This window comes from Phoenix dactylifera, chromosome 8 (genome assembly GCF_009389715.1).
Source record: "Phoenix dactylifera cultivar Barhee BC4 chromosome 8, palm_55x_up_171113_PBpolish2nd_filt_p, whole genome shotgun sequence".
Taxonomy (NCBI): domain Eukaryota; kingdom Viridiplantae; phylum Streptophyta; class Magnoliopsida; order Arecales; family Arecaceae; genus Phoenix; species Phoenix dactylifera.
In genome coordinates, this window is record NC_052399.1 from 16697001 (window position 1) to 16711799 (window position 14799).

At 38.1% G+C, this 14799-nt stretch overlaps 1 protein-coding gene across 7 annotated transcripts; it reads right to left on the bottom strand.

Moving 5' to 3' along the window:
* Nucleotides 1-29: 29 nt before the first annotated feature.
* LOC103702537 (protein phosphatase 2C and cyclic nucleotide-binding/kinase domain-containing protein) lies at nucleotides 30-13737 on the bottom strand. Of its 7 annotated transcripts, none has more exons than XR_003384784.2 (16): nucleotides 11301-13700; nucleotides 9551-9682; nucleotides 9199-9423; nucleotides 8944-9069; nucleotides 8751-8813; nucleotides 6704-6786; nucleotides 5270-5501; nucleotides 4635-4948; nucleotides 4407-4491; nucleotides 4233-4299; nucleotides 3765-4042; nucleotides 3606-3671; nucleotides 3383-3504; nucleotides 1652-1808; nucleotides 925-1541; nucleotides 30-359 (listed from the first exon to the last, which is right to left on the bottom strand). XR_003384784.2 is itself a non-coding variant. In XM_008785010.4 (16 exons), the coding sequence occupies exons 2-16, from the start codon at nucleotides 12321-12323 to the stop codon at nucleotides 1296-1298; spliced, it is 3219 nt and encodes a 1072-aa protein (XP_008783232.2). In that variant the 5' UTR covers nucleotides 12324-12581; nucleotides 13174-13700; the 3' UTR covers nucleotides 1174-1295. The 7 variants fall into 7 exon arrangements, 5 of the variants coding, with proteins under 5 accessions (XP_008783229.2, XP_008783232.2, XP_008783234.2 ...); XR_603329.4 differs by having other exon boundaries at nucleotides 30-487; XM_008785010.4 differs by lacking the exon at nucleotides 30-359 and having other exon boundaries at nucleotides 1174-1541; nucleotides 11301-12581; nucleotides 13174-13700.
* Nucleotides 13738-14799: the final 1062 nt, after the last annotated feature.

Genomic DNA, 14799 nt, shown 5'->3' on the forward strand with positions numbered 1-14799 from the left:
TTCAAAAGATGACTCGCAACGTAACAAAATTTTTGAAGAATTATGGAACTTCATTAACTTTTCGGTACTTTTGACTTTTCCAAGTGATGGTGCTTTTTGTGTGAATTTAGCCAAACATGCCCCAACCACGAGAACCAACATACGCCTAGTTAATATGAACCACCGGGTCGGCGTCCGGTCCGTCTCTGCCTCCGTCCCGGACCGGCTCTGATATCCAAGAAGCTCCCCACCCTGCCGCTGACTACTACAAGATTCTGCCCAAAAAATCCCACCAGCATCCCGATACCATCACCTGCGCCGCCTGCTACCACGCCGAGGGCCTCCTCTACGAAGGCTCGTGGGACTGGACGGTCAAAAGCCTGGCAGTTGACCGAGAAAGCATGAGTTGACTCATTTGTCTCGCACGAGCGGCAAATTTGCTTTTGCTATAAGCAAGCATATGTGACACAAACACCTCATTCAGCAAATCTTACACGAGAACCCTGATCTACAAAATGAGCATCAAAATTCAATATCTCTTCTTTATGTTTTTGATTTTTTCATCATAACAATCCAATACTGATGAATGAATCAGTAGCACCCACAAACTGCAATGAGTCTTCACTCTTAAATAATGGTGCAAAGAATATACACGATGAATTGGATTCTCGACGGTACATGCAATATTACAAACTATACGCAGTTCCACTCATATGCTTGAATATATATATATATATATATATATATATATATATATATATATATATATATATATATATATATATATATATATATATTAAAATTAATGTATCAAAAATATAACAATAAATGAGGCTTGTAAGCTCCAGGTACGCCATTTTGTAACAAGCATCTAGAGATATTTGTTGCAATTGAGAAACAATACATTCGAGTAAAGATTTGCATATGAAAGAATTCACTACTCACCTTTGAACTCGGCTATGTGACAGGACATGCAGTGTGCTCAATCCAAACTCCAGCAAGCACCATCTTTGTCAAAACCATGCTAAAGAGCTATTCCGGAGAACCAATCATATGACATCATCCACGATGAAGTGGTGCTTTCCAATAATTAAGTTGCATAAGATACGCTGGCGAGGAACTCCTCTCCATTTTCTACCTCTATCAGTTATACATTTGTAGATGATAAAGAGGCATAAGCTAAATTCATCAGGGAGACACCAAGAGGTTTCAGGCCGACCACCAAATAATGATCACTGCAGAGTGAAACTTGCTTGTGAGAACAAAAGTTTCACCTGATATTCTCCTCCATCCTGCAAAGATATCTTCTGAAGATATCACCAATCCTCCACCCATTCTGGGGTGTCGACATCAGCTAGATCTTGAGATGAGGAGGAGGCAGGCATGGTGATGTCTTCTGCATGATTTTCCAAGTACACATCAATACGAGAAGTAATTCCCTGTGGTATCGGAAATGTGCCATCAGCAATTCGCTTCCAGTCAAGATCACCAAACCATGAATGATTTTTGATGGAATCAGGCCCTTGGCTTCCAAGTCGTGCATTTTCATCAACTTCAAGTAACTGGTGAAATTAAGTGGAGAAACTAGTAAGCTTGTACAGTTATAAACCATGCACTAAATAAATTCAGTACAGAAAACTCGCACTACACATGCTGCAAGATGGGAGAAAACCTTGGTGATGAGGTCAACCGCTTCTAGGCTGAAGGTCTGGGGAAGAGTCAGCTGTCCTTTGGCAATCTTTGCAAATGTCTCTAGTTCTGTATCTCTCCATGACCCAAATGGCATTTCAGCTTGGAGCATAAAATAGATCAAGACTCCCAAAGCCCACCTGATTATGTGAGAAGAGAGCATGCATCGGATGAAACAATTCTCAGTTCATCATTTTTTCCCACTCTTTGATGTATCTACTGTTTTCAAATGCATTCAATTTTTTGATTTAAAATATCATATCATCACATCATTGTATCTCTCATTTCATACAAAGCATGGTGTATAATGTCATAGCATAAACATACTGCTTTTGGGAATATATACAATTGTTTTAGTAAGATTTTACCGTGGAATTGATGTTAACTATGGCCTGGCACTCATCTTAATCAGAACCCCAGAATGTACTTGTAGTCATAGAGGTCGGGATTAGGAAATTAAGAATGTTTAAAAGTAAATATTAGAGTACTTTGTTTGCAAACTGATCTTCCTTTTTATTATGATCACTATTTCTAAAAAGCATAAGAGGTTTACTTGAGTAGGAAATTCACCTGAGGAACCAAGAAACATCCCAAGCACTAAATGTGATGATGCACTTCTTGGTGAGTGTAAAAGATACCTCTCACTAAATTGTTTGGCTGACCTGATTGGCTAAATGAATATCCAAATCTTGTTCTTCAGACAAGAATCACAATCCTCTAGTTCTCGAAAGCTACCTCATGTTTCCAAATACCTCCATTATCACCAGCAGATATCACATGTGAAATTAACCCACCAAAATCATTGAGGATGGTCAACTAATTCTTCCACAGACCCAAGCAAAATTAATACAACCTGAATACCCCTAAAGTCCCCACCGAAAAAGCTTAATGTATTCTAGAACAAAAACTCCCATCTTCAAAAGAACCCAAGTATTGTTTAAGAAAATATCCTTGTGTGATCTTCCCATAAGATGCCAGTAAGATAACCCCTTTGCTTGCAAGTATAAACTTTAAAAGAACAGTGTCATATGGCAGTTTCTTCTTCGTGCTTTGGAGGGAAGTACCAGCACCTCTTAGCCTAATCCTAGCTTTCCCATAGACTTGAATCTTAGAAACCTGGCTCGAGAGACCTTTTCTCAACTTTCAGGACCCCCCCCACCCCTCCCACAAAAAAAAAAAAAAGAAGCTTCCATGTCCTTGAATATTGAAACAGTTTTTTTTTTTTTTGATGAAATATTGAAATAATAGTTTATTGAAGTTTGTCTTATTCTAATGCTAAACTGATGTATTGCAAATTAGCAGTCTAGCTTTGCCCCTGTTAATAGTCCAGTTTCATCAAAATAGAACTCAAAAAAAAAGTAAAGTAAAAAATAAGATCTCATTCCTTTGCAATGAAATGGCATCTATCAGGAACTTTGGATAGTGGCTCTTAAAACTTAGAATGCATATGCCCCATGACATAGTGACAAAGTTTACATCAGTTGTAGTAGATAACAGGTCAGATTTTAAAAAAATGAAACAAAGAGGATAGATGATAGCAGGATTCAGGCATAAATTTGTGAGCTAGATGTTTTATTTTATACATTCATAACCAACTCTGAATTATCCACTTTTGTGATTCCATATCTTTCAGATTAGCACAGTACAGAGCTCTTAAATGGTTTAAACGTATCAAACTAGGCAGAGAATACAGCTTGTTCAGAAGCAACCGTACCAGTCAACAGCAAATCCATGTCCTTTCCCTAGGACTATTTCTGGGGCTAAAGATTCCGCTATTCCACATACAGTGAAAGTTCTTTCACCAAGTAACTTCTTTGCAAATCTGAAGTCTACCAGCTACAGCAAATAAGCATGTGTCGGTGAGAGACATGATGTAGTAGTTCTCTAAAGAGAAACTAAAGAAAGTGGCTTAGCTAAAAGTACATTAAGAGGTTCACCTGCAGATGCCCTGATCGATCAAACATCAGAACCTCTGGTGAAACACCTCTATAAAGGATAGAATTCTGATATATAAACTAGGTGTCAGTAAAACAGAAAGTGAATAATTTTTTTTTAGAAAAAATTATACAATTCATCAGAGGAAAAAGGTGCCTGACCTTGTGAAGTTCTTCTAAAGCAACAACAATAGAAGCAGCACAGAATCGCGCAGAGAGTTCATCTAGGGGTGTGTGGATTATTGAAGCTAATGAACAGGCAAGGCAACAGTTAAGCAAAATCCCAACATATGATTGATCAGCACAAGTGCATATAACTTGTGGCACACAAGCTGATGGGCTCAAACTCTTCATTAGATCTTTCTCCTTCGAGACCTGTGCCTCTTTTCCAAGATCTTTGATTCTCTTTTTAGAAAACCTTTTTAAGCTTCGCATATTTTCTGAAAGAAATAATTACAGTGAATGAAAATTTTCAATTACTTCATGTACAATGAATATTTATATGAATTTCAATAGCATAACAAACGAACAGTATATCTAAAATTAGTATATTCTTCATGGAAGTAAAGGGAATGCTTATATTCAACTATTTAAATGGTATAGTAAGTACAAAAAAAATCATATACCTACCAGAACTTTTTACAAAGACAAGACCAATTTCACTACAATCAGTCGCATAAATGCCCATTCTCCATTCCTGTGCATCATGTCAATACCAAATTTCAGTTTCCATTCCTAAACCTTAATTTACATAAATATGTAGATGTAGTCCTGAGAAATACAATGGAGGCACTAACCCCATACCAAATCAGAGAACTGAACCTTCATGGGCATTGCAGCACCAGTATTTACAGTGCTTTCCTTAGAAGAACCTAGAGAATCTTTCAACCTGCAAGCATTAATGCAATTCAGTACATTGCACTAAAAGAAACAGCATAAATGCACATGCATACATACATAGGTTAGGTATATGCACGCATGCATGTATTGAATGTCAACTATAAGATATTTCAATGCCAGATCATGACATACTTGCAATTGTCCTGCGAAAAATTTAACAAAGGCCTGATGGCTGAATCAAAATACTCCTTTGTAATAACTGCACACACCACATCACCAACAGAAACTGCCCTTAACAAGCTAATATGCTCACCAAGAAGTGTCCATTCGCCGAAATAACTTCCCTCTGTCATATCCACCACATGCTCGTCCTGCTCTTGACTGTGAATTCCTTGTGCAAGATGAGCAGACAAAAAACTGCAGATATTTGGACTTACTACTTCTGGTTTATAAGTTAGCCTCACCCGACCCTTTTGAATAATATACAATGCAGAGAGACAGTTATTCTGCAAAACAGATGAACATGACTAAGAAAAGTGGTCAAGAATGACGAACATTACATGCTCCCTAGCTAGTCACCATAACTCCACCGCCCTTAAAATAGGCAGTAACATGCACTGAAAAACGGACTTAACATAGGCACATAGAACATGGAAAGCTACAGGGTATGAATCATGACATACATGACTACATATATAGGATGTATGTATAAACTTTGACATCTGACAAATGACAAGGAAAACAAAAAGAATGCTTTCAAAGCCTTAGAGAGAAGAATAATTTTTCAAGAAGAAAATGATTCTAGGCAAAGGGTGCACAGCTGGCACCTTATCAATTATTATTTGTCCATCTGAGAAAGTGATTTCCATGAGATGATCAGCAATGTGACTCAGCTGTAGAATTGTCAGTCTTGAGAAAAGCTCTACTGATCTGAGCAACTTCAGCAATGATAAATTGGAAAACTCTGACATTAGTATCCCTCGAAAATCTTCACGCTTTAAGGCCCAGAGGGTTCCATCAGTCACTGCATGAACAGATGCCTGAAGTGGTTTATTATACCTGTTTACAGAAAGGAACCAAAGAACCATTAGGCACACAATATAATGTGCAACAGTTTTCTCAGATCCTAACAGAAAGATGCATGGTTTAAACTGGATGATTCCTTGAAATAAAGTCCACAACATCCCAGAAATGTCATGCGCTAAGGTGAAAACAGGGATTGCCTTGAGCATACACAAATCCGTCTGGTAATTGACCGATCTTTTTGGCAATATGAATTGAGCTATGCAAAAGCTAATATAACTGACTTGGTCTTTTGTCATCTACTATCTAGTGTATCAAAGCTATCTCTAGGTTACTGAAAACACAACCATTCCAAACTCATTTTCTATCCATGTCCCAGCCCCTTTGTTCTTTTTTACTTAAGATGTGAAGGGACCTTTCATTTAAAGTTCCATTTTTCTTTCTGTTTAAAAATAATTTTTATCAATCAAGAAATTTCCTTCAAATACTGAAACATGCCTATTCTAAGAGTCCAACCAAAATACCATGTCTTTGTTTTGCAGTTCCATTTTGGTTGTTTGGGCCTTCACTATTTACTCATTTATTTAAAGAGCTGTTTGTTTAAAGCATATACAGAAGCACATCAAGATCTGTTTTGTCTTTATTTCCATATTACCTATATTTTATCTATTAGGATATTATAGGGCCTTTTTGTTACAATTCTTGGCACGCCACACATGAAAATGTGAATGTATATATTCAACTTCCATCTAGGACTGGGTATTGTTATTATATATCTTTAAGTTTTTTTTTTTTTTTTGGTTAAAAGAACCATAAATAGCTTTTTCTAATATGTGGGGGTTTGTTTGAGTTATATTTTTAAAGTGCATTAGCTTACTTTCAAGCTCCTACCTATATTTCTTAACATGTGAATATTGTAGCTTATATAAAAACACATGCAAGGTTGTCAAAATGCTCATTGGTGTACTAATTCATTGAAATCGAATAAGTATACAAAAATTCTTACTTAGAAATTTTTGTGTAAACGGTTGAAATGGATCTGGCAAAAGTTTTTCCACGTACTTATCTAGTTTTTCAAATTTTTCCTCTAGCATTTCTTTTGTTGTCCCTGACATTTACAATAAATTAAGATGCATTGCTGGTGCATGAAAGAAAAGGTGTTAGTAGGGCCCATGTAACATGGAAATGTATGGTTAATGTGTACTAACCAAACTTCATGAAGAAGAAATATATCTCACATTAATGATAGTTCCCCAAAGGATGACAGTTTCTCAGCTGTATAGCGATGCAGAACCTTGGTCACTTCCTTCCCATCCTCTTCCTGTAATACAACTTGTTACAGCTCAGCCTTGCAAAATTTTCTGAACAGATGTGAAAATCTCAAAGTGAAATTAACGAGTTTCAGCATTCCAATGTCAGCCAGTGTGATATTTCAGCCAATAAAGGACAAGACCAACCATGCCCCCATCATAATAAATAGGGGGGTTGACACATCTACAATTTAACATGCATCAGTGGCCATCCCTTCCAGTACAAGATTGAATAGGATCCAGATATTTTCTGATACAAACCTATATTGGACAATACGGAATAATGTTATCATTTATAGACTTTGTAATCACATTTCAATCGTTTTGGCCTTTTTGGGTTCTAGAATAAACTTCGTGCCCATAGAATTATCAAATATTCAAGCAATCATAGATTCATGTATATTATGTTTTACACTTGAGTAAAGATTATAAATTTTAGCTTTAGATAGAAAAGTTAAGCAAGCACCTGACGTATGCAAGTAGGAATTTCTGAACTTGAAATTTCATCTTATTAGCATATCATTGTCATAACTTATTTATAACAATATACCCTATGTCTTTAACTTTTTAAGATTATAAAGCACAATTTTTTTTAATTAAAATTTTAATAACTTGATAAACATGATATCAACCCTATATTTAAGTAATTCAATTTTTGTTCAGATAAGCTAGCAGGTTTTTTGAATATTTACTGTTGGGATGTAAATTTACATGGCATCAAGTATATATAGATGAGATTTTAAATAGTTGTATGGCTTGACTTAATTTTGCAACTCTCGATCCACTAAAAGGGCAAACTAAAAGGGAGAAGTTAAACCTTCAACCCCCCAACCCAAACAGACAAAGAAGAAGAAGAAGCTACAAAGTAAAAATGGGAAGTTAAACTTTCATCCCCCTCATCCACGCACATGGACAGATAAGGAGGAAGAAAAGAAGAAGAAGAAGCCCTTCCCTTCCCAGGATCAGAAACTTCTCATAACTGAAACATCTCTATCAAGAGCATAAATATTACATCTAGATATAGATCATGACATCGACAGTGAATAAACCGAGTTAACAAAAACCAGACAGTTGTTCTAGATAAAATTTGAAGTTTAGAGACCAACAAAGACAGTTTTTGAGCATTCCCCCTATATCTATCATGCAGCTTTTGCACATCCTTTTGGGCAAAAAAACTACCCAACACTTCTTTTTCCATTAATTCTACATAAGACCTTCATGTTTTTAAAGATATTGCCAGCCATCGTTGTTCCACAACTGGCTGCTAAGTTTAGCATAGGGATTATCCTCTTTGGATGAGCAAGCAAGATATCATCCCTCACTTCATTCAGCAAGTAAGCTAAGTACCTCGAGATGATTCACTTGGGAATTGGTATTATCTGTTTCACCCTCCTACTGTACAATGAGCATGCTGATGTGACTGCTGGTAATGTAATGGCCTTAATATGTTTTGATTCCCTATGTGACTGGATAGCAGTTGTTTCATGAATCACGCACTAGTTACCCCTCATTCTCTATTGACTGAATTCATTCTCTAATTTGATATTATACAAAAAGAAGTGGAGAGAGGGCTTGTCAAGGACACAAACCACATAGCATGTCAAATTTACTCTTGAGCAGTCATATGAAGGTCAGAAGGTGAGCTGTAATCATGTATATTTAGCTGTTGGCGTCCATTTGTCGATATGATGCATTCTTTACAGCTCATACACTGCAGGTTTCAAATAGCTTATCCTTGATTTTCCTTTTGCCAAAGCTTCCACCCTAATTTTCAGGTATTTCCCATTCTACAACCATTTTTATACAAAGGAAAACATTTTTTTTGTTTATCAGGCTATACTTGTCAATTTCTGTTGCAGAAAAATTGGTAAACCATAGCATTAAATGAAGCTTGAGTGCATCGTTATGCCTGTAAGTTAGAGGGGAAAAAATCCATAATTTGAGAAAACTAATATGCATAAACTAAAATGAGCACCTGAGTTGCTAGGACTTCAAACTCGCCACTTCCAACAACGTAAAAGCAGTCAGCCTCTCCACCCTGTATTTTGGCATTTGTAACCTCAGTTTAATTATGATTTATCAACTTTACAAAAAAAAAAAAGGTCTACTTTATCATGACTTCAATCACAAAATTTTACGCCATGGCATAAAAATAAACAAGAAACAACCTGCTGGACAACTACATCCCCACGCTTCACTTCAATTCTGTGCATGCAATCAAGCAAAACATGGCATTGAGAATCCGTGAGCCTTCTAAAAAGAAAATGACCATGCAATGCCCGCTCAATATGTGCCTGAATATCATCAAACATTATTATGACCACTTAGTGACAGACAAACACTTCCAGATAGGAGAAACTTCCCTCGAAATGAACTAATACAAATCTTTTGCAGATATGAAGACATATAAATTACGTATTTACTTCTTCTTCCCATGTCTTCCTATGGGATGGAGCGGGTGGAATCCAAGCATGACCATTCTCGAGGGAACTCTCAATGGCTTTCAATCGTGCAAGTGATAAATCATGCCTTGCATGATGATTCCTGGAGTTCCAGCTTACGGTGGATGGAGATTCGGATCCTGTCACCTCCACAATTTGTTGCAATGGTCTTACAGGCACATCTGGAATATTTTGAATAGATTCCATCTGGAAAGGAAACAAGAAATTACTAGAGGGTGAAGAAAGTTGTCTGTCGACAAGAAAGGGTATGAGTCAATAATAATAATAATAATAATGATGATGATGATGATGATGATGCAAGACAAGCTCGTACATCAGTTAGCCCATTAATATGCACAACTATGATTGTAATGTCATCTGTACGAGTTTCGTACTGTAGCCAAAGGCGATAGGATTCAGCAACAATTGCAGTGCATGCATCACGAGGATCCTTGAACTTAGCAACCTGAAAGCACAGCGACTAAATTAGAACAGGAGAGCAGGGAAGAGAGAGAGAGAGGCAAGTGAAATAGTTCACCTTGGAGAAAAATCAAATGCAAGGGATAGTATTCAACAAATAGGGAAAATATCTAGTCTCACTAATTATTAATCAGGTCCCATAATTATTTTTCATGCTGGAAATTCAGGTGATCACAATTATATTCTAGAACAGATTCTTTGCTAAAGCATATATCATACATATTTCATGTCATATCATTGAGTGGCTTACAAATTTTTTGGAAAAAAAATAACTTCCATGCAAGCAACCAAGAGAAGGCCCAAATTGTAAACCAAAAGTGTTGGTCCATAGATTGGTTTTCGCAATGTTTCCATCACCTCAGAAATAAACAAGAAGTTTTATATAACATTTGAAAATTAAACGTATGGCTAAGTAGATAAATCAAATTTTGGAATTATGATATTACCTGTTTTGGTAGTTCAGATTTTAGGATCGAAAGTTTAGAGTAGAGCTATGGTGGATTCATCCAGAAGCATATGATTTATTTGAAAAAAGGTTAAAAGAGGTCCAAAACATGTATATGTCCACTGAGAGCCACATTTGGAGTTGACTTTACGAACCTCTCTACACTATTTTATAAAGCATATGTATGAATCTTCACCAATCCCCACCAAACCATTCCTATTAAATTTAAAGGTGGCATCCATTGACACTGCAAGATTTCTTAAATCCTTTTTGTTCTCACAAAACAAAACCATGTCATCAAAGGTCTTCCCTCTCTTTTCTTACCCTTTCCTCAGATCCTCATTGTAGATGCCCATGCTATCTTTTTTGTTTTTTCGGTTCGCAGCCATTTTCTCCTTGTTCGGGATATGTATTTTGTTTCCTCTGACATATGTCCTCAGCCTATCCATCATCACTTTACCAATCTTAACATTCGCATATCTATGATTCTCAATCGCATGCATAAACCTCCTTCTAAAGCATATAACGTTGCATGCGTCAGTGTTGTCTTACACTTTTCTTTATTGAAACTTATAGGCATGACATCATGCACTAGAAGAACTTCCAGTTTTCCAACCAAGGCTTCGCTTATGTCTGCTATGCTTTTCATTCCATCCTCACTGTAGCTTCGCTTATGTCTGCTATGCTTTTCATTCCATCCTCACTGTACTTCTCTGGGACAAGCAGTACATATAACTCATACTTCATTCTACAAACATTTGTTTGTACTTTTCCTTATGAAACCAATTATCGCCACTATTCTAACCTGATGTTCCAAAGTTAAATGATACTACACAAATTTATTGTCAGTTGTCATAAAGCAGTTGGGCTTTTTTTTTGTTTGACTGAAAGAGGTGCAATATTCCAGGTGCTAATAGATGACCAACTTAGAGTTTGCATACCTTCTATCCTGTGGAAACAAAATTATGTGGATAAGCTTCTCATCTAAAACAAGCTAATTTTGGTTATATATTTTTAATAACTATACCAAGTTATGTTAGTGTTAGAATCCATTGACGGAAGTATATATTGATCATGGTAATAACATGGACCCATAAACTGTAACATTAGGTGAATTAAAAAAATTAGGAGTAAACAGGGCATACAAGGAACTGCTTACCATGTCAACCACAGTTTGGCTGGAGAGAAACTCAAAAACCCCATCACTTGCAATCACAAAGAATGGATGATTAGAACTGAGCTCCATAACAAATATTTCAGGAACTCCAACAACGCCAATAGATTCAGCAATAGAATCTCCAATACTCCGTGTGAATGCCGTCCCTGGATACATCCCACTCTGCACCCAGAGTCTTGGAGGATCACCATCATCACCTTCTTCAGTACCCCAGCACTGCACATCTGGGTTCTTTAGCCCCTCTATCTGATCCAAAGTCAGCACCCTCGCTCCACAATGTTTGACCCTTTCAAGTTCATCAGTTCGAAAAGGAGTCTGATCAATAGAGAGGTCCACGGCCGCAATATCCTTCCCTCTCTTCTCTGCGATCACAGCCCTAGAATCACCTGCATTTGCAACATAGATTGTTCTACCCCTTACCAATATGGTTATCGCAGTGGTCCCGCTCATTGTATCATCCAAGCTATCAGAGTGCAGCTGTGAATTTGTTGTTAAGAAAGCAGCATTGCAAGCCTCAACAGCATCAAGATGAAACCGACTGTTCCCGAGCAAGTTCTCACATAATTTTCGCTTCACAAATTGTGAGCACTGAGCTCCATACTCCCCATGCCCATCAAACACACCAAAGAAGTGATCATTAGGATTAGTCCCAAATGGGGTGTAAATGCAGAAACTATCTTGGTTCTGCTTATCCAGTGCCTCTGGATAATATCCTCGTTGAGATAGGAAGGAGTATCGCAAATCATAGTTCCCTGATGGAACCCTGACTGTCCTTGACCCTTCCGGAGGAAGGAACTGCGATGAAACCCTCGAGAGACGATTGATACCCACATCTGAATCCCTTGTTATACCCAATTGTTGCACTTGATCATCTTCTTCCAGTCCATCTGACAAAACAGGAGAAAGACCAGAATCTGCGACTCCCCTTCTGCTTCCGTTCCCCCTGTATTCTGTTGGGGAGTCAGGTACTTGCCCAATGCAGCCCTTTGAATACAAACACCCCATCAGTCGACAAACCCAATGGACAAGCAAAGAAAGGCCCGAGTTGCAAGAACACTCATAAATCGTCTCCACTTCAACAATCTGGCTTCACAAACTCAATTCTGACTACGGTTTACAGAAAGAAGCAAATCCTGGCTGCCATAATCAAAAGGAAATTTCCCCCGCACCACTGATTTCTTAGAGGTACAGAACTGTTGACCCTGTGCCTCTTCCAGGATTTCGAGGTATCGATGTTTCCAAATTTACAAACTCAAACAGCATCTGCCAACAGCAAGATTTACATACAGATTTCTAAGATCCCAACGAAGCAAACCAGTTCATCAAAGTTAGTATCCAAATTATTTTTTTGTTATGCTAAATACAACTCCTACAAACTTGAGAAATTTTTTCTATTGATACCAACTACGAAATCGGCAAAAATTTTCAAAGGAATCCAATTCACATCTTCTGTAAAGCGCTAAGAAAACCAATTCACAACAAGAAGCACAGCGCACTGACACAATTGAGACTGAACCCAGATCCAAAAATCTCCCAACATTTCATCAAAATTCAGTAAAAACTCAGTAAGACGGGACATATTTCACCTATTCAACTCCAAGAAATCCCCAGCATCATCTTGATCAACTCGACAAGAAAACTGGCCCCAAAAAGATCAGCTTTCCCCCACGAGCTTCTTAAAATTCTAGGTATAGCTTAAATCCCAAGCATACAAAATTCATCAGCTTCCCCAAAACCACCACCACCACTTTCCGCAAATTCTACCAAAAGAATTCGCCAACACACCTTTTTAAAGCTCTCACGTCCTATCCACCAGTACAAGGAAAGAACAAATATACTGAGAAAAATCACTTACAGTGGATAAGGATGGAATTTTCTTTTTGGATCACGGACTTCCAATAAAAGTAGCCCAGATCAAAGAATTCGCCAACGATCTCAAGGAGGAGCAGTGGGAATCCACAAAAGGCAACAATAGATTTCCCGTACCGACTTAACAATAACCGCACCTCACCCCAGCCCTCAACGTCCCCATATCAGTTTATCGCGGGTCACTGCCAGCCATCAGATCGGCGGTCCCGCCTCAATCAACGGTATGATGCACCACAGGCATAAATTCTCCTGCCGGCCTGCTATTTATTTTGATGACTTCCGAGCTCCTCATGATGTTTACGTTCTCAGCCTCAAAACTTCTCTCTCTCCCCGTCCCGCCCAGCCTCATCCAATTCCGGGTGAGACTTTTTGTTGGCCTTCTGCTTTCTCTGCACGGTCCGATCATGGGACGCTTTTATGTCCTTTACCACATGAAAAGAACCGGTGGAGAGTAGAAGCTCCCACGTGTGGTCTACTGATAGATGCATGCCCTTCCTTTTCTTTTCTTAGAAGAGGCACTCCTCCCTTGTCTTTTTTGTCTCTAGACAGCTGTATGCAAGTATGGAGTGGCAGATTCCGAGAGAATATATATTTATAAGATGAATATGACTAGGAATTTAGACAATAAATAGTATACTTCCATGAGAATGAGAGCAGTCGAGCCCGACTAACCATAGTTGCCATGTTGTTGCACGTCGCGCGAACCTTGTGCTATCACCCAAAATAAAACAGTGATTCATCGTTCCAGTGGCGACGATGCTATGAATGCGCTAGGATGTGATCTTTTATTGTGTTGATTGCCATGCGTCTCGGTAGCCATCTTATTAAATACAAAAAAAAAGAGTGGCCTGATACAGGCAAATGGATGAGATTGATTATGTCACACCAAAAAAAAAAAAAAAGGGTGACGAATCTAGCCCCTGCATGGAAAATAGTATCCGTGCATTCGAATAATTCAGCTGGTGTCACCTCAAAGAGGAAAAATGTATTGAGACCTTTTGGAAATGCAAATGAAGCACCCTAAGCAAGGATACTTTCCATGGCTCTCTCAAATTGTTAGGTCGTGTTAGGCCACTAGGTAGTTTCACGTGCAGAGTAAAACAAAATAAAGTCCAATTCCTTACTAATGCCATTCTGCAAGCGGAAACATTTTTTTCCTCTATGATGCTCAAAAGAAATTCGAGTACATTTTATGCGTTTTGGTAAAGACAAAAAGATGGCAGCAGATCAGTCTAAATTTGCTTAAAGCTTGCTTGGGATCTCGCAGGTATCCATCCCCTCTCAGGGGTCTTTGACGAGGGTGGTCCTATACCTACAACAATCCCACTTTAAACAACCGAAAGCATCCTGAGCTGACGAGGCCTGATAGATTAGTCAGAGTAACATCAGATCGCATCATTTTATTTGCATCGCTCCGTGCAGACCCGAGTTCGTGCGATGACCGAAAGCATGCTGCTTCTGCGCCTTCTTTTTCCGTGTTCGGTGGGACATGCATCTTGGGAATATATATACACACACACACACACACACACACACACACACACACACACACATCTTATATGGCGTCCCACTCATGCATTGTTAAAAATAGTGAACCATCCACGTCACAACA